The sequence below is a fragment of the Typopeltis vanoorti genome, chromosome 11 (genome assembly GCF_054136105.1).
Source record: "Typopeltis vanoorti isolate ZY-2024b chromosome 11, IOZ_Tvanoo_1.0, whole genome shotgun sequence".
Taxonomy (NCBI): Eukaryota; Metazoa; Arthropoda; class Arachnida; order Uropygi; family Thelyphonidae; genus Typopeltis; species Typopeltis vanoorti.
Window position 1 is genome coordinate 15,365,463 of NC_143559.1, and position 19,757 is coordinate 15,385,219.

At 35.6% G+C, this 19,757-nt stretch overlaps 1 protein-coding gene and 1 long non-coding RNA gene across 2 annotated transcripts in view; one reads left to right on the forward strand and one right to left on the reverse strand.

Annotated features, from left to right (window-relative positions):
- The window catches only part of LOC150101321 (uncharacterized), a 338,470-nt gene that overhangs the window by 83,460 nt on the left and 235,253 nt on the right, over positions 1-19,757 (forward strand). Inside the window, exon 2 of the mRNA XM_090400766.1 lies at positions 10,838-11,721. Within this exon, the coding sequence (XP_090256892.1) occupies positions 10,838-11,721 (884 nt within the window). The remainder of the gene's footprint in view (positions 1-10,837; positions 11,722-19,757) is intronic.
- Positions 3,017-7,845, reverse strand: LOC150101322 (uncharacterized). The gene is made up of 3 exons (XR_016549027.1): positions 7,714-7,845; positions 4,678-4,787; positions 3,017-3,759 (listed from the first exon to the last, which is right to left on the reverse strand). It is a non-coding gene; the product is annotated as an uncharacterized LOC150101322 (long non-coding RNA).

Consider the following 19,757-nt stretch of genomic DNA (forward strand, 5'->3'; position numbering starts at 1 on the left):
GTATTTTCCAAGAGCGTCAAATAAGTCGGAATAATCTTTTACCAAATGTACGCGAATACATTTATGGAGTCATCGCTTAGTCGTCACTGGCAATAGGTAATCTAATAGCTGTGTGTATATGTTCATCCTCTTATTTCGCTGCTTAAAATATCAGAGTTTAGAAGAACATGGTATTTCGAGAATACTCATATTATATTTATCGCTTAATGCTGCATTCACCTTCATAACGCGGATCTAAATTACAATCGTTATGTATGCTAAGGCAGTAATGAACCGCGATTCCCACTGGAACTTGGTGCGGTATTAACATCACGTAATTCCCATTTCACGTTTTCTCATATCCAAAGGCAATAATACGCTTCTTCCCTTCTCAAGTACTTACTTTCACTCTTTTCCAAATAGCGACGAGAGTTACAAAATATTTCTCCCCTTTATGGAACGATGTTTACTGCATGATTCATAAATATACAGTATATATAAAAAAAAAAAATTGCACAGCCACTCTGCACCTGTAATCTGTGGGTAGGTACCGTCGTTACCGGAATTATCACACAGTGCACTAGACCTCAAGCCTACTCACATGCTGCGTTTACCATTGTTAGTGATCGTGCTACCAAACATTTTTTTTTTTTTTTGTTAGATTTTGAAATATTTATCAGCTGTAGACATCAGGATTGTACCTTTTAAGTTTGCATTTGGAATTTAGGCAGAGTTCCTCTGATATTTGCAGTTGATAGACGACGCATATTTCAAAATCGTCTCTTTAAAGAAAGTCTTACTGAAAGAATTTAGATCTAATAGGCTCTTGATTGTATTTAGCTGAATGATTTAAAATGCAAAACTAAGATTAAATGTAAAGAACTATTTCGAACTCTTTCAGCCTATAACAGAATTGTTATAAGCTGAACTGAATTTACTCACGCATTTATTTTTATATAAATATTATGTAACGAAATATTTAGAAGACAAACAGATGCATTTTACTCTTAAAATTATCATGTCTATATTAAGTATGCTCACTCTGATGTGTTTGGTAATCACTATTTTTTCCCGACTGTTCATTACGCTTTCGTATAACGAAGTTATATTTGTTCATTTTTTTCTGTTTACATTTTTACTTATTTGTACATATGGATGAAGTTTCCAATAATTAACCATTCACCTGCCCCAAGTAGTCCGCGAAAAATTAATTCCGTGTTCACTAAAATTCTTCTTTCGTTTATAATTTTTTAATAAACCTACCACATTATTGTAATCCACCACAGACAGTACTAGACTTTTAAAAAATTATTAATTTCACTGTCACTAGCATGAAGGATTTAATGAATGATAATTTTGAAAGATTCTTAATGGTCGAACCCAGTCATCGGCGAAGTTGTGTTCAACATAGCCGACATCTTTCCTTTTCCGATCAATGGACCTCCAGAGATCAGTCATGAGAGGTCACGTCAGGCAAGTACACAAGAATCTGTGGAGGGGTTGAAGGAGAAAACAGGAGACGGAATTCCACTGCTTATTCTCTCTTTCTCCGTTATACTCGTAACCTGCATGAGCACTGATCATTGTTTCATCTGTACACTCACCTGCTTTCTGCATGTCCCTTTTTATACTGTTAGGAACCGCTCGGAAGAATGATTTCACTTGAGTTAAAAGTGAATATGCTGACATTCATTAGTTCAGTTTCACATCATAGTTCTGTTAATTCTATAGGTGACATTGGTCATTTCTTCAATGATTTCTTCAATGACCAATCTCTGATTGATCATTTCTTCAATGATCAATCAGAGACATACATGATGCTTTATCCACAGAATCTTCTTTCGTTCTATTTTTTTTTTTTTTTATGTGACTTCCGCTCACAAAGGTTTCTAAACCTAGTATATCCATATCTAGGGCGGACTAAGGACTGATTATTTTTATTATTTTCTAATTTTATTTTTTTTATATTTATTTATTTTGACGTAATCCGGAAATCCTACTGTAGGGACCAAATATGAAACTTTTTCAGGCCACTCCAGTCTTCCAGTAAGGGGTACGGTGAAATTCATCCCCCCCACCTAAATACCATCTCAAACATATATACTCACGGCGGGATTCGAACTTGCAAATCGATGGTTGGAGAGTGAGTTTGCTTTTGATCTCACGCCACGTGCCCTCATATCAATCCTGCATCAGGTTTTGTTGGTCGATTTTAAGGAGTTTACAAAATAAATACTACTCACAGACTTGCTTCGGCTGTAATTTCAACCGGACCCACCCAGTTTCTCTCGATGCCATCTGTAGTATTAGCATCGACACGAGTTATGGGTGCTGCAGTCCTCTAGTCGAAATTGAATAAAGGTGCGGCCTTCTTAGAAACACACACATACATATGGATATAGACAAGATACTCGTATTTTGTTAGAGAGAGAGAGAGAGAGAGTAGTAGCAGAGTAAATGCTAATCCAAGCATAATATTTTCTTTCTTTTGTCTACGTGATTAGTTTTTTGGTATTTTTCTGCCTTGCATTATTCGCTTTGCATCTTTTCAAAGTGCGCGTTTATTGTCTTTTTTGAAATAAATATTTTCGTAAAAAATATCTTAATGATAAAAAAAAAGCAATTCAGTAATGGATGCCAGTTTATCTCCATCTGCCGTCCGGAATAGCTTCGCGTCAGCGTGTGATGCATGTAAGGGATTCGGCCTTTCTTTAATGCTTCAATTCAAATGACCGTTAAAGTTGAAATATCACCTCAAAGTATAAGCCGAAGGCTCATTAATAACAGGCGATTTTAGTCAGCTCCTACACAAGCTTGTTCTCCATTTATTCAAAGCTACAATGAACAGCGCATTTTTTTTAATATTTTGTAATGATTAAAATTTTGTAATGATTTCCGAATACCCTGGAGATGTTTAGGTAAATTAACTCAGATAACCTACTGCATAATTTAGTGTAAAAAATTATGTGTATATTATGTATTCTCAAATTATCTGTATTCATCAAACGTATAATGCGAGAAAAAAAATGACTCGACATTCATTTTGTTTAAAACTTTATTTTTTTTAATTTGGAGTTATCATCCGTGAACCATGCTAAGGAGATACGATCCGTTTTCGTATCACGTAAGCTTATCATTTCACGATAAAATTTATAGTATAGAGAGGATAGTTAATATTAGTTTAAAACTTTGCTGTAAAAATTCTCACAAGGAATAAACTGAATGTTGTTAAAAAGTGGAAAGCAAAGAGTGATGGTACTTTCCTTACTTTTGATAGCTTGAATCCTGTGTATTTTGGCATAAGTTTTGACATCTGATTAGAAGTATGCATATTTTTAAGTGAAGATAACTTTTCCGTCATGTTTCTGTGCCATTCTAATTTCTCGCCTGTGGAAAATTCCCACCCACGAACGCCAAACGTTGGTCTTGACAACATGCTAATAGCAAAAAATAGCACGAAAATTCAACATTCCAAGGGAAGCTCAATTTCAATTAAATAACAAAGTGAAACCTCCTACTCACGTTTTTTCCCTCCCAATTATGATCTAAGGTTGAAATAAATGTCGCTGAAAAATTGAAGTAAATAAAAATTGTCAAAATCCTAAAGTATTTTTCAACTGTAATGTCTTCTGTTAATAAGTCTCAATCGTCTCATCTAAACTAAATGTAAAAACTGTCTGGAACGCTATTGGTGAATGAAAGATAATATTTTGTCTTTTTCCACGATTTTTTTCTAGTCCACACGAAATGCGGACGAAGATATTTCATGGTTCCTTCTTCCTGTGGGAGTAAAAAAAAAATATTTTTACTAACGAGAAGTAAGCCTTGTTAAAAATATGTTTGAATATAGCAATTTAAAGCACAAGCAAAATAAAGATTTTTAGTTTTGGGATTTAAGAGTAGCACTGTGACTGTTGTTATGGTATTTACATTAAGATTTGCCAGTTCCACTCGATAATTGTCGCTAGTTACTATGCCACTGCTCAAAGTCATGTTGTTCAAGGTAAGGTACGATTATCGCTAATTTCTCAAATTTATTTAGTAAACTGATTAATAAAACTACAGATTGTACTTATAATTCACAAGGTATAGGTATTTCAATCATCATCTGCTCCAGCAAACTATTCGGTCAGGTAAGCTTTCCATTTTTTTCTGTCCCCCCATATTCATCCTTCATGTACACCTCCAGATCAAGTTTATTTTTTCTAAATCTTCTCTTGTTCGTTCTTTCCACCTTTGCCGCGTTCTTCTTCTTTAGCTTTTTTCTCCTTCAATTTTCATTTCATACATTCTTCTTTGTATTCTTTCTAGATTCATTATAAGTCCAAACCACTTCAAGCGGGAGTTCACAAGCATTTCTTCAACACCTTTTATTCCCAAAACATTCATAATGTCCATATTTCTGTTACTGATTTCCACATTTCTGATTCTACCTCAAACCTTTCATTTCCATCGCTTGCATTCTACTTATCTCTTTTTTGTTTGTCTGTCTCCATTGTAACTTTGAAGTAACTTCAAAAAGAAATTCAGTATTGGACAATTTTAACAAATATCCGTGTAAATAATCGCCTTCACTGACTGCTCAGATTTTGAAGGAACCTGATAATTTGGAACTAATTTTATTAATGTTATTATTAAAATTAGCTAATAAAATTATTAATAAATGCGAAAATTAAACATTATTAATATTAAATTTACCATTCTGAAGCGCTTCATATGGAACATCACCTTTGGTAGAAAGACATTCACTTTGAATGTTGTCTAGGACAGTGGCCGCTCGTACATAAGTACTGTGATACTGCAGCACCCTCAAGGAAAAAATTAAAAAATTAAATTTTGTGTTTATAAATAATGACAATACTTACAACATTATATAAATGCAATACAACATGTTAAAGGTTGCAGTTTATGTTTTGACATTGATTGAATAGTTAATAATTGGAATTGTTCGATTAACGCTTTAGATTACAACACAAATGCACTGCGATCTAACGCAGTGTCGGAATTATATTATCACGTTAGGCCAATTGCAGCTGGTCTCGCCGATATTCGTTTGCGCTTCTCATTGCACGTTACGAGTGATTCCCGCACTGCTCGTTTAGGCAGTGTATCTTGCGCGCATTATTTCTGTGAGATACGAAACTTTTATTATTGGTGTTTGTTCGTGGTGAGGATGAAATATTTTTAATAAAGCAATTTTTAATATCTAAATTTATTTATTAATAAATTGGTTACTGATTAGGAAAAAAAATAATTTTATTTTTTTTAATTTTTAATTTTGTATATGCAGTACCCCCTTCACCGGTCGCCACTAGTCTAGGATGTAGGGAATTAAAAAGGTATTAGGTATTTTGTCCCCAGAAAATCGGGATTTTCGTCCCGGCATAATAACCTACAATAACTTACTCCCCCTCGCAGCATGGTTGCTTCACCCGTAATTTTTAAGGAGAGCGATGTAGCGAATAATTTTTCCTCCCCTCCCTTAATGAGGATGTTCACCGAAGGCAGATGGTATGATGATCTAACATAAGTTTGGTAGTGTTATAATACTGGCGGATAACATTAAAAAAAGCATGAATAAAAATCCTAATTATTTAATATTAAATAATTAGGAGCATTACGAATTGAGATAACTTTCAATACTAATTTTCTTTATTTTAAGCGATACTGAGGCACTGTTGTTGTTGCAATAATTCAGAAGTCATAGTTGAATTTTTTTAAGCTCGATTTCACTATGCTCCTTTCTTTTTCTTCGCACATTCTCATAGATATTTTTACTATTCTCGTCATGAACATAAAACTTTTTGTAATCCTATTAGTTCATGAGATGCATCTCTGTGCATCCAACTGTGCTTCGTCCTTGTTTAGCAAGATCGCCAGTTTTGCCATTGAAAGAACAACTCCGAGAACTCCCTCCTCCGTACAGTAAGCATAAATATTGGTTTTGTGTAACATTTCTTCCTGTCTGTATTTAATTTATTTGGTTGAAGTTACTGCTTAAACTGTGACCGACTTTTCAAATGAATTCCCCACTTAAGCTTTCTCATTCAATTTTTACTGTCCAACTTGTTTGGTTATACAGTAGATCTTCCCCTTTTAACGAAGGATTCGAATCGAAGAACAGGATGAGGTGCATTAAAGCCATTTGTTGCCTAGGTAACATGGCTTCTGGGAGACAAATGCGATCGTAATTCATTGTGATTAACACAGCTATAGGGGTGCAAAATTGTTTTGCACTCTGGCAACAGTCCCTTGTACGTATGATATCGCAAGCTATAAGTGTTGATGACGCCTTTGCAACATTCAATAAGGGACCAAGTTTGTTTATTTATCAATATTTATTTTATATCAATCCCACATGCCAGGGTCGCCGAATCCTATAACATATCGTGTATGCAAAATACATGATAGATATGCATGTCAAGTCATTTTAAGTATCTAAATATTTTTAGGATGGGTGGAGCACCTTCAACGTTTATTTCCCATTTGTGAGCCATATAAAAAAGTATAATAGACAGAGTCGCACTTGCTTGCACTACCCTCTCTCTTTATGATTTTCCCAACTCTGATCACTTTGCTTTCCTTTCCAAGCCATCGCTTATCCTGAACTGTGTGAGTATAAATCCCCTCGCTTCAGTTTAATTCAAATTACATTCCTTGTTTTTTTCAGTTTCAATCATGAGTAGTGTATACATAACAACATCCTGCATCCCATCATCACTTGAAATATTTACTTTCCTTGCTGCCCTCACAATTAACCTGAATGCTAGTCGCTCAACTCTCTCCCCCTGTGTGTTCACGTGAAGTAGTTTTTCTGCTTGCTTTTCCAAATACTGCACTGTAATGCGACCTAGTTAGTGAGTCAATCTCTCTTTGTCGTTTGCTGTTTCCTTATTTGTCTGCACCCTTCGCTATTCAGAATAAACAAATTTAAGTGATATCTCTTTAGCCGACATTATAATCCATATTCTTCTTATGGCAGATTTATACACATATTCACTTTAGTCTTATGATCTGACTTTAGCTTTTTATTGTTCTATTTTTCCCTCCTCTCTCTATCTCTCTGTTTTAAATCGAATGTTTTTTTTTTTCTCCCGAGTGTGTGCATGTTACTTAGTATATGAACTAGATTTTCATATGGGCTTGGTGTAATGCATAAGCAGTGTTGAAATTCGCTTTCCATTTTAGTTTTAATAGGAAAAATTTAAACCATAATTAGAGCAGTTGGTTTGGTCAGAATTGCAGCCGAAGCATCTACGGCTATGAGGCCAGTCTATTACGTTTCATAATTCCGTGTATTCCTGTTTTAAAGGATGTGGAGTGTCCGCGAGATAAACTCATGCCACTATTACTTCATCCATCCAATTCTCGTTCCTCCAAGACGGGTTGAGTCCTCTACTTGGGAGTTTTAGGTGATTAATGCAGCTGGCTTGTCATTCATCTGCTGCATTCCCTAAAGGTAAGTATTTCTGACTGTAGATGTTCACGGAGTTCATTTGATTGTTTTCAGGGAACGAAAAACCAGAGTTTCCGGGAGATAAATTTTTCAACGCCATATGAGACCGGATAACTCGCGATTTGATTGAAAACACCTGATAGACGGGATTCGAGCTTTTTTTTTTTAAATAACCAAAGGGCTCCGTCGAAGCCAACTGGAATACAGAGGCTCCGCCACTATTATTAGAGCATTAATAGAAGACTTAACTAGAATGGAGAATGTGAATGCTTACTCACTACTCGAAAACTCGAAGCAGGAAATGCTTTAATCCTCAGTTGACTTGTTCACAACTACCACTAGCAACAACAACAAAATAAATAAAAATTAAAAAACAACAAAAGAATCGCACTCCTATTTCTAATTATTTTACATTATGTTTACCTCTTAGCCTCCGTAGTTCAGTTGATTTAGACGAGCCCTTTGGTTGGAAAGACCCGGGTTCGAATCCTGTCTATGATGAGGAGCCTTTACCAGGTGTTTCCAATCAAATTGTGAGTTACCGGTCTCATGTGGAGGTGGAGGGTTTTTCTTTAGGAAATTCGGGTTTTCGTCCTTCAAAACAGGAAAATATACAGACCTAGGACACTTCAGGAATAAGGATTAACCAACCTATTCCGTCAGATATGATTTCGAACACTTGCGCGGTGAAGTATCAGTCTACGCGGAAGCGTAAATCAGGAAGGATGTCTACCTCGTAAAAGATGAAAGCCATTGTTTAAAAGTTTGAATCTTCGAATTCCGCGTGAAGTATGAATGTTAGGAAAAAGCTGCTCTGGACGAAGTCATGAAACGTTTCTTGTGTTTATAAGCGCTTGCTTTAGGTTATTTTATCCAAAAACATTAATTGTTTACATTTTTGTACATAGAATTTTAAGACGTTTGCGCGATGCTCTGTTTTCTTGGTCCTTTCCACCGATAATCACTAAATTGGTGTCAAAACAATAGTGGCAGAACCTTCACTCATTAAAACTCAAGCTTTTTCGCTTGAGTTTTAATTAGACAAATTTGCCACTTATACCCGATTGACAACTCTCTCTCTTTCTTTCTATCGTCCTGTCTTTAAGCTATCTTGGCGTTAAATGTAAACACTTTGCAATTCTCCAAAATTTTAGCTTCATTAACTAGAATAGTCGCTAGTTATGACGTATAACCAACTAAAATAGAATGTTTCTAGTTTTATTAATTGAAAAAAAAAATATATATATTACTAATAGTATCGGATTTGATAGATGGTACCACAAATCGCCGCCTTCTAGCCATTTGTTTTAAATTAAGGATAGGAAAATGAAGAGTTAATTACGCTCTTTGTTTATTAGTTTTGATCACCATTCCGGTATAACAACGAACAAAGTCGCATTTCTTAGCATCTACTACTGTGGGATCTTAACTCGGGCACCTGAGATTATGTCTCTTATCGCAAGGTTTTCACTTTAGGTTGTCGAACAATAGCGACTTCAAAGGGTTGTCGATAGATATGGCCGCCGTTTGTTGATATATTCCTTGCCACTAATATGTGTCAATATCCGCTGATCCATATCATTTAGAATTACTAATGTTAGGTTGTGAAGATGGGCTTTAAGTTGTAAACGAATATAAAGAAAACTAAACAGTTTAAAAAACTGATTTTTTTTGAAGTAAAAGAATATTGCTTCCTTAATTAACCTTGAGCCATTAACGGTAATGCAGGATGTGAAAACAATCGATTTTAGTTGGATATGATCTGCCCGTGTGAGAATGGCTATTTTTAGAGCAAAAGATTGCCCGACTACACACAGAGCAGACTTTATTGGTTCTTTGTTATTTCTGTTGATACCATGTTCTCAGAACGGCACTGAGTTTACGTGAATAAAGCCCATCCATAGATCAGTTCATTTGGCCTTGACTGAAAGAGACCAAAGAAATTCATCTTTTCATTTTTAGTTTTTGAGCATTTTTTTCCCTTTCTAAGTAATGCATTACGGAACCGCCGTGTCACCGAGACGAGAGTGGTTTCCTTTCGTCGTGTCGAGATCTTTTAGAATGCAAGCACATTTATGAAAATCCCCTTTGTGTTAAAGGAATGAATTGAACATTGTTTCCTTTTATTCCAGCGATAGCATATGGAGAAAACTCCCTTAATCCAGTAACAAAGCCTTGGATTAAGGCGATTTTCTGCAAATTAATACAACTTAAAGAAAAATGGAGTGAGATATTTACGAATCAGTTTACGTTTTTGGTGCTAAAGGACGAATCGTTAGAAGCTTCACCGCAGTGTCTCAGAAGGATGATGAAACGGGGATAGATTGATGCGATACAACAAATCGATTAGATTAACTGTGTGCATGGAACCAGATTAAAAAGGAAGTGAGACAGATAGGAAACATTGAGAAATGAGATTCAGGGTGTATAAAGAGTGGATTGGATAAGAGAAACATAGCAGAAGTGAGAGGAAGTCATTTGAAAGAGTAACCGATATGACTGCAAGCCTATTAAATGAGGCAACCATGCGTGCGCTTTGAAATAAAAATTAAAACGTTCGTGCAAGACTGCTGTAAAATGCTTTGGTAACCAGATACGTGTTAGCATTAAGGACCGAAAACTGACCAGAAAGCTATGGAATGAGTAGACTTAAAAATCATGTAGTCAGAGAAATATTCGTGAAACGGAAAGAGATTTTGTAGAGAAAATAAAGGTTTGCTTTGTTAGACAGAAATAATGGCAATTAATGAAATTAAAGTTCCAGAAGTTTTTTTTTTTTTTTTTTTTTTTTTGGCTAAAGAAATACAAGTAATACAGAATATAAGTATTACTAAAATACATCTTGTATTTTAGTAAAATAGAATCAACATACACTTGATTCTGTGAGAATGAAGTCTCCACAGCGTATAAATTAATATTAATTTATGAGCTGTGGAAGCTAATTCAATGAATATATAACTATAGAGCATTATGAAAGATGTTCTGTAGTTTTATGTCAACATTTCTGATTGTATAATGCTAGAGTGACAGAAGAAAGACCGTCATATAAGTTAGATTATAATCACCAAGGGAAGTTGCTCCACCTCCGCTTTTTTTCCGACTTCCAAATTTCGTAAGTAATGGATCTATCTAGAGCAAAACTTTGTGCTTATGTAATAAATTTTAGTAATATCACCCATCCCCACTTCTGTGAAATTGACTGTGATCTAGTATTAGATTACAGTCAGACACACATGATCCCTGTAAAGATTTCCTTTACGCAATAAAGAATACCTATTAATATACAGACAGAATAATCTTTTCTAATCTGGCCGTTATTTTTTTCTTTCCCCCCCCCGTTTTTCTAACTGCTTAAGAAATAATATATCACGATTAATACAATTGTATTTTTCCCTCTCACAGGCTCCTCAGTCGATATCACGGCTGTTCTACTTGACATGTACGATATTCGTGTTGCCAGGAACAGAATTAAGGATAGCGGACAGGAATCCAAGGCAGTATCGTCGTCTCCTTTCGACTTGTCAGCGCTTGAAAGTGCCTCTACCAATAGGCGTGATAAGCGACTCCCAAGAAGAGACTCTGACAAAGCAACCTCCTCTGACTGTAGTAAAAATGAATTTACTTACTTCACCTCAGATCAGCGATATACAAAATTAGTTTCTTCTTGTTCTAATCGTCACTCCAGGACAACCTCAGACTGCTATAGTCGAGACTCTAGGTTATCTTCATCATCAGAATATCACATATCTTCCACGAAAACGGATTCTTCGTCTGGTTGTACTGAAAAAGAATATACACATCGCACACTTGCACATCCAAAGTGTAATTATAATGCCTCTGTAAGCAGTAACTCGTTTTCTTCAACACCATCCGCTGAACTGCCAATGGCTACTCCTGCATATTCAAGCGAGAGAAAGCGACCTTTAAGTACGAGTTCCATGTCATCGTCTTCATCATCTTCTTCGTGCTCTTTGCCTCGCAGCGGAAGGGACAGTAAAAAAATGTATCTCGCCAGTATCGAAAGCCTTGACGACGATGAGTTCAGTGAAGATGGTGCAGCAGTGTCTTTGTCATCAAGGAACAATTCCTCTCCGGAGAGGCAAAGGATGAATTCTGCAGCCATGTCAGAGGGATCGCAGAATGGATATAGTCACACCATGGGATCGTCAGACTCAATTTGTCCACCCGGATATTGCGACGCGAATCTCAGTCACACGGACAGGGTGATCCTGGAGATTTTGGAAACAGAAAGAACTTACGTACAAAATCTTCGGGAGATTATCGAGGTAAGATTATTCAAACTTTTTTTTCAAACAGTCACAATTCCTAACTATTTTCACGTGTGCTAGTCACTTAAGAAAACGGATATTCGCAACCATTTTTGTTATTTATATTCGCTTGTTCTGCCTTGTGAGCATATTAAAGCTGTTATATCTAAAGTGAAAATGATTACGGATTGAGGAGTCACTGCAAGATAGTAGCAGTAGACAATGGAAATTGTCTATACATTGGGTATTTGCATTTACACCTTTTCGCTTCAGTTTGCCCCTACCGTGCCTTGGTAACGTACTACTCATAATGATATTTAATGGGCGTTTGCTCTATATTTACTTTCGATTACATCCTCATTCAGTATCTTTGCCATATTGTGTGTGTGTGTGTGCGTGCACGCACCTTTGTGTAAGTTAATGCGAATACCATACATTTTAAAGAAAATGTTCAATTTCCAGAAATATACAAATTCATATACATGAAAATTATATTAGTTATGATGGCAAATTAAATATGGAAACAGGCTGCAGAATTAACCAAGTTGATATGTTACGGAGTCAAATGAATAAATTCATACATAAAAACACTAAATTAGCACTATAGAAGACTATCCAAACCCGTTTAACTTATGAATTTAAGAACTGAGTTAGAAACAGAGCAGTTGACCAAAGACTAGAGACAACAGATATGCGAGTTCTGAGAAGAATTAGGACAATGAACAGATGGCGTCAGCGGCATAATCATATTAAAAAGGAAAATATTATGAGAGGAAAGATTAGCAGAATAGGGTTTTGGTCCCAAGATGGCAGAAAAAAGATCCAAGGAAGTAAGACGGAAATATAAGTCGTATCATGAATTTACGATGTGGTGATGATGACGTTATAATTGTATTTCATTTTAGAATGCCCTTTTAGCCTTCAGAATGGTTGGAATATTTTGTGACATTTCTGCAGTTTTTTTTTTTTAATACAGAAGACCTAGATTAAATAGAGATTTTTCTGTTTAATGCAGACGTTAGTTTTTCAGGCTCCTCGGCAATCAATGCCATTTTCTCCATAAATTTTTCAACGAATTTTTATTTTTTGCTTTGTATCAGGCATCAGCATCTGGGACAACACTTTATTTTTAGGCGTTCTTTACAGACAGAGAGAGAGAGAGAGAGAGAGAGAGAGTAAGAGAAAGAACTTTAGGCGTTGTCTTGTCAAATATGATACCCTCTCTGCCTGTTTCCGTCTTTTAACATCACCCATTTGTCTGAGTGAAACTGAATCTGTATCATTTTTAAATTTTACATATAATTTACAGCCCTAAACAATTCGCATTCTTTAGCTATTTCTTTTCGAGACGGGATGTGTCTATGTAAAGCAGTGATTTTTGCTATAGCTCACATCCCATGCTAAAGTTCCTTAGTTTATTTGGAAACCACTAAAAAATAACTAGAATACAGTTCTTGTCGCAAAATTCTTAAAATAATTTAATCCCGTATTACTACTGTGCTTTTATTACCGGCAAAAACAAGATTCGTTCTCTTATAGTTCTTGGTCTCATGAATAATTAACAAACATAACGAGAAGGCGTGAAACATGCTCTGCATTTTAACATGGTATGCAAGACCGATCCACGCATTTAAAGGGGATAGTGACCATCTGAAAATACGATCAATTGTAATGAGTCGATCCCTTGCGAAATTAACGTAACTGCTATTACCAACTTTCACAATGAAAAGATATAAAACGGTTAGTTACTACGCATTCTTATTAATGTGTACAGTATAAGGATGAGAACAACATCAGGTCGAACATTGACCTGAACTTAAAAGACGTACACCGAAAATTTTGCAGGAGGTAGGCAAAAAATTTCCTTTCGCCGAAACTGGCAAATTCGGCTTCGATCAAAAAGACCCGAAGCTTATTTGATATTTGTTGCAACACGGCGATTTTTTTTGGTGGAATTCGATCAAATAAATTATTATATTAGTTGTATCCATTCTTACGAATAGGTCATTGCGGCTTATTGAGCTTTCATAACATACATTAATCAGAGCGACAAAAAAAGGGCATCATGAACTATAAAATTCTGTAGAAGTGACCGATTCTGATTTTTCTGGGCTGCTTATATAATATCCATCGATAAATATAACGTACTTATATATAAAAACAAAAAAAAATAATTCTTTTTTCCCCCTCAAGTTTTCGGAAAAGGATTGTGAAGCATCTTTAAATTAAGGCATTTTTAAAAGGTAAAATGTCTGTGTTATTTTCATTCTCGGTAAGAAGGAGAAAGAAATCCAATAGAAAAGAAATAGTCTGTTTATTTAGTCAGTTTTTTTTTTTTTTTTTTTTTTTCCCCCGAGTGGCTGATCAAATTTTTTGTCTGTGATTCAGTTTGAGTGATGGATGGCATTGCGCAGGTATGCAGAATTCTCTAAAAATCACAGGGAGCCTCGACTATGCCATTGACATAGAAATCATCTGCGACTAATGGGTTTATTTCTTTGCGCTCTCTCTCTCTCTCTCTCTCTCTCTCTCTCTCTCTCTGAGGAAAGCGCAGAGAAACTAGACCAGCTAAATGGATAAAATTCAGCTACCCCCAGAAAACATGTATAATTGAATCTACTTTTAAAGGAGTTAAGTGACCACACAGTGCTATGAGTTATTTAGAATTAACACCAAGGCATTAGTGCCACCAGGTGAATGTATTACGTCTTTCACTAGCAGTCGATTAGTCTGTTTAGCGAGAAAGAGAGAGAGAAAGAAAGAAATCCATTCACTTTCATGCGAGCCAAGCTAACTTTCCCATGGTTCAGAAAATCTAGGAAACGATTCTCACTTATTCCAACAGAGAGCATGTGCCATTCTTCTAACAGCACCATGGCAGCATCTTACAAGTAAGGCGAGAACTGTTCTAGTATGGGACCACACAGTTTCAGCGGCATCCTTTCTGGTTCTTAACAGCACTTCCTTTTTTGTTCCACTGCCAAAATTCTGCACCGCTGCACATATGCAGGATATCCTTCATGTAAGTCTTTTTGATCCATTCTAACCTGTACCAGAGGCGGATCCAGACTTTAGTTTTAGTTGAGGAAATGGGGGGAGGAAAATACATAAATTTTTTAAACGAACTTCTTGTTTTATTAATGTAGTTTGCTGCTTCAATTTTTCCTAACATTTATTTCGAATTTTTAATTTGTGTTGTCATTCAAATGAACATAAAGATAGGATCTTATCTGAAAATTTCCAATTTTCCGACTTTTTATGAGAAGGCGATTGTCTGTCACTATCCTTCCGGTAAGAAGACAAGAAGTTGGTTGCATTTCCTCTTGTTGAATAATTTGCCACTACAAGACGTACCAAACACATTGTCAAGAGAACTTTGTCCACTGAGTAACAGATTCACCAGGTACAATGTTTTCATATTACAGAATGAAAAGAAACCAAGCATATGTTGAGTAACATTACTACTCCTCTCTCTCTCTCTCTCTGTACCGCAGAAAGAACAACAAAAACTTTCTGCCTCTGTCATAATGACAAATGCTACTGTATAATGTGGCTCATGCACATTATCCCACTGCTTGCTGCCATCTACGCACCAAACGCAGTCTCTCGTTGATTTTCGATATAGTTTCCTCCTCCTGTGCATGTGTCTGAGAAAGGCAAATTAAATGAAACATAAATATATGTTAGCATGACTTCTGCACATGTTATCGTTATCTGATGATGATGCTATTTAATATTTTGAGGCTTCGCCAAGTTTTTATGAAATAAAAACTTGGGAAGCTTATATAATTTCTATAATTTATTATTATTTATTATAATTTATTATATAATTTCTACACGTATAATTTCCGATGAGCCAAAAAAAAATTCAAATTGAGTTTAAAATATATCCTTCTACGCAAGTCCATTTTCATGCCCAGAATAAAGGAAATGACCTGTTTTTTTAATTTATTTGCCGAACCACACACGTGTTCCATTTTGGTTAGGTGAGCTATTGTATAAGTACGTCCACAGATGCGAGACCCTTCGACACTTCTGCGTATGTCAAAAGAAGGAGAATCCATTCCGATAATAGGATAATCAATCCGTATTGTGGGATGAGTGTTTATTATTACACATCGGAAAATCAACTTATCTTTTATGATCATTGTAGTTTTTAAAGTGGTAACTATTTTGCTTGTATAACAGTTGGAAAATTTTACGTATAAAGCACATGATTTCGCGTGTTGTTGACCAATTCGTACATCTCCTTATTTCTTTCTCCATTTCTTCAATATGAATCGACTCTTCTTGGCACCGAGCCAACGACAGCTCTCGTACTGTGGTCGGACTATAACTCCTTTCTACTAGTGTTGCCAATTTAGCTCTTTTGGAGTTAGATCTAGCTCTTTTTTTTTCTTCCCTAGCTCCAAAAATTTTAATCTAGCACCTAGCACCTTCAGAACTAGTTTCAGCTCTTTTTAGTTGTTTTTATAACTTACTGTTAAAGAAATTGTTTTAAAAGTTTTCCAGATAAGGAATTTGACAAGGAATTGTACGTTTGGTACGAGCATCGTACACGTTTCAAATGCATGATGACGTCAGTCAATCACGTGGCCCAACAGTCTGCCATTTTGTCGTTTTAAAGTTGATAGCACTGCTACAAGTTAGTCTTTGCACAGTGTTCTGGTTAGTAGTTACGATAGTGAGTGGGAAGTTTTCAAAGACCGATCGTAATTCGTTGCAGTAAAGAGTTGTATACCCTTCTTCAAAAATGAGCAAAGAGAAAAATATAGCTTAGAAGCAAAAATTTAGGAGGGAGTGGTTGCAAATGGGAATGTTTAGTAAATGGTTGTGCGAAGTTCCTGGTGACGCTACAAAAGGCCACTATAAGTTTTGCAGATGTGATATAGCTGTAAATATTGTCACTTGTAAAGCATAGCGAAACTAAGAAACACCTTGCTGCAGTTCCATATAAGGCGGTTCCTATTACAAATATGCTTGTGAAAAAGTCTGAGACCGCGAACTTTGAAGGTAGGTTAGCATTATTTCTTTGTTGTCATTCAATAGTTGCGATCATCTAGTAGATCTTTGCAAAAATATCATCACCGACAGTCAAATTATGCCAAAGGTAAAAATGCACCGAACTAAGTGCAGCAACAAAAAAGTGCTCTGCAATTGTAAAGAATATTCTAAGTGAGCATTTTGAAGATCTAATTGCAAACATTGGAGATGAAAATTTCAGCTTGCTAATAGACGAATCGAATGATATCACAGTGAATAAGATTTTAGGAATGGCCATCATTTATTATAGCAGGAAATTCAACAAAATTATGCATACATTTCTGAGCATGATAGTTCTAGAAAAGTGTGACGCTCGTGGTATTGTGGCTGCACTGAAAAAAGAGCTCTTGACCAAGAAACTGGACATTAAAAATCTCATTGCAATCGGTACAGACAATGCCAGTGTTATGGAATTGTCTGTACCGATGTTGTTCATAAACGCCATTATGGCGTTTATGAACAACTGAAGGCATATATTCTCTCCTTAATTTTAATTAGATGTGTATGCCATTTATTACAACTGGCAATGTCTCACACTTGTGAAAAATCTCTCCTAAGAAATTTAGAATTTTTAGTTGCCGAAACGTATAAGTGGTTTTCACATTCTTCTTCTTTAAGACAAGCAGCATACAAAGAGCTGCATCAAACTATCAAAGAAAATGATGCTCCTCTGAAAATTGTAAGCAATTGTGCAACAAGGTGGCTCTCCATTGAACCTGCAGCAGACAGAATTCTCAGCCTGTGGTTGGAATTAAAAACTCACTTCGAAGTCGTGAGTGTGACTGAGAAATGTTACAAAGCTCAAATTTTGTGGGAGATGTACAAAGATGAAAGGAATCTGTTGTACCTTTTTTATTTTTGCATCCTGTTCTAGTTCAAGTTCAGCAAGTTAACAAAATTTTCGAATCTAACAGTGCGGATAAGATGAGATTATTTGAAGACCTTTCTCGTTTGATTGGCTCTATTGCTAATATGTTAGCATCATCCACAGTCGAACCTCTAGAGTCAGAGATGGCTATTTGGATCCCAATCCAAATCTTGGTTACAGATTTGAAAGAAAAATTTCACAGTTGATGATACAAAAGAAAATAACGAAAAATGGTGAGCGAAATCTTAGAAGTAGAAGAAAACAGTTTCTTCTTGGTCTCTTCAAACAGCTTAAGCAAAGGGTGCCTGAAAACTTGAATATTTTAAGAATGATGTCTTCTTTTTTTGTTGACAATATCCTGAAACATATATAGAAGAACCTGCTACTCCCATCTTAGAAATAATGCTGAAAACAGAAAAAAAATGCTGCTGCTGAATACTATCCACTTAAATAAATGGACAAATATAGAAAACACTGAGCTATTCTGGACTGAAGTACGAGAATATAAAGATGCATCTGGAATGAATCCATTTAAAGAAATTGCTCAGTGTGCAATAAATTTATTAATACTGCCAAATTCTAATGCGGAAATTGAACGAATTTTTAGTTCCATGAATGTAGTTAAAACTAAATTCAGAAACAATATGGAATTGCCAATGCTGACAGCTATTTTGTCAGTCAAGTATGGCCTCGGGCATAACAACAAGTGCTGTAACAGACTATCATTTACCAACATCTACACTGAGTAATATTGGAACGATGGCCACATATAATAAAACTGAAGATCTAAGTGAAAACGTGGGTGAATTAAGCTCAGAAGATCACATAGAAGATGTATTTAGATACAAAATTAATAACGGAAAACTCACGTACAAAGATTATTTAATAGTATAATTTTCGCCTGTGTGTCACAGGCATCTTCAGTACATTTTAAGCTCGAATTAAACAATAACTGACAATTCCAAAAAGCTCCACCTAAGTAGTTGGTGTAAGATAACTAAAAAGGTCAATAAATTTCCTAACAAAAAAAAATGTATACAATAAAAAGTTAGGAAAGATTAGCTGATTTATAAAGTACTATCTCCCATGAAGGGGATAGACGTAAACCGTCAGATCTGTTAAAGTTAGGAGAATGACGTAAAGTTTCACATGTTTCTTTATAAAGGCGTTCCATGGGGAACCGACTTTTGTGAAGGACTCTTGTCTTTCTCCAATGAACTCTATGTCTAGTGAAGATGGCATGTTCTGCAAGTCCAGACTTTTCAGGTTTAAAGTATTCAATATAAGATTGGTGTTCTTCTAGCCGAATAGCGGAAGATCTTCCTGTTTGTCCGAAATAAGATAATCCACAAGAGCACGGAATCTGGTAGACACCTGGATAATTAAGATGTGGAAGCTTGTCCTTAGCAGTGAGAAAGGTGGAGATGTTTCTAAACGGCCGAAAGGCAACAGAAATATTCAGTGGTTTTAAAACTTTTGCTATACGTTCACTAATGCCTTGTACATAAGGGATAGGAATGCGCGTATTTGAAGAGGAAGACATATTAAAACTACTCAAAGCTCTTTTAATGAAGCAATTCTTATAACCATTAGATAGAAAGGAAGAAGTTATATATTGCAGGTCTTTCTGTAAAAGATCGTCTGAATAACAAAAGGAGTGGGCCTGATGAACCAGTGTTTTAATAGTTCCTACCTTTTGACTGGGTTGGTGATGAGATTCAGCATGGATATAATGGCCTATATGAGTCTTCTGTCTATAGACTGAGAAATGTAGGTTACCATCTGGTTGACAAAGAATTAAAAGATCTAAAAGGGCTAACTGCTTATTTGATTCTACTTCTAGGGTAAACTGGATCCTAGGATGAAGTGCGTTTAACTTAGTGTGAAACTGTTGAAGTTCATCAGAAGAGCCATTCCATACAGCAAAAATGTCAGGGAACGCCTTTATAAAGAAACATGTGAAACTTTACTTCATTCTCCTAACTTAAACAGATCCCATGGTTTACGTCTATCCCCTTTATGGGAGATAGTACTTTATAAATCAGCTAATCTTTCCTAACTTTTTATTGTATACATTTTTTTTTGTTTGTTTGTTAGGAAATTTATTGACCTTTTTAGTTATCTTACACCAGCTACTTAGGTG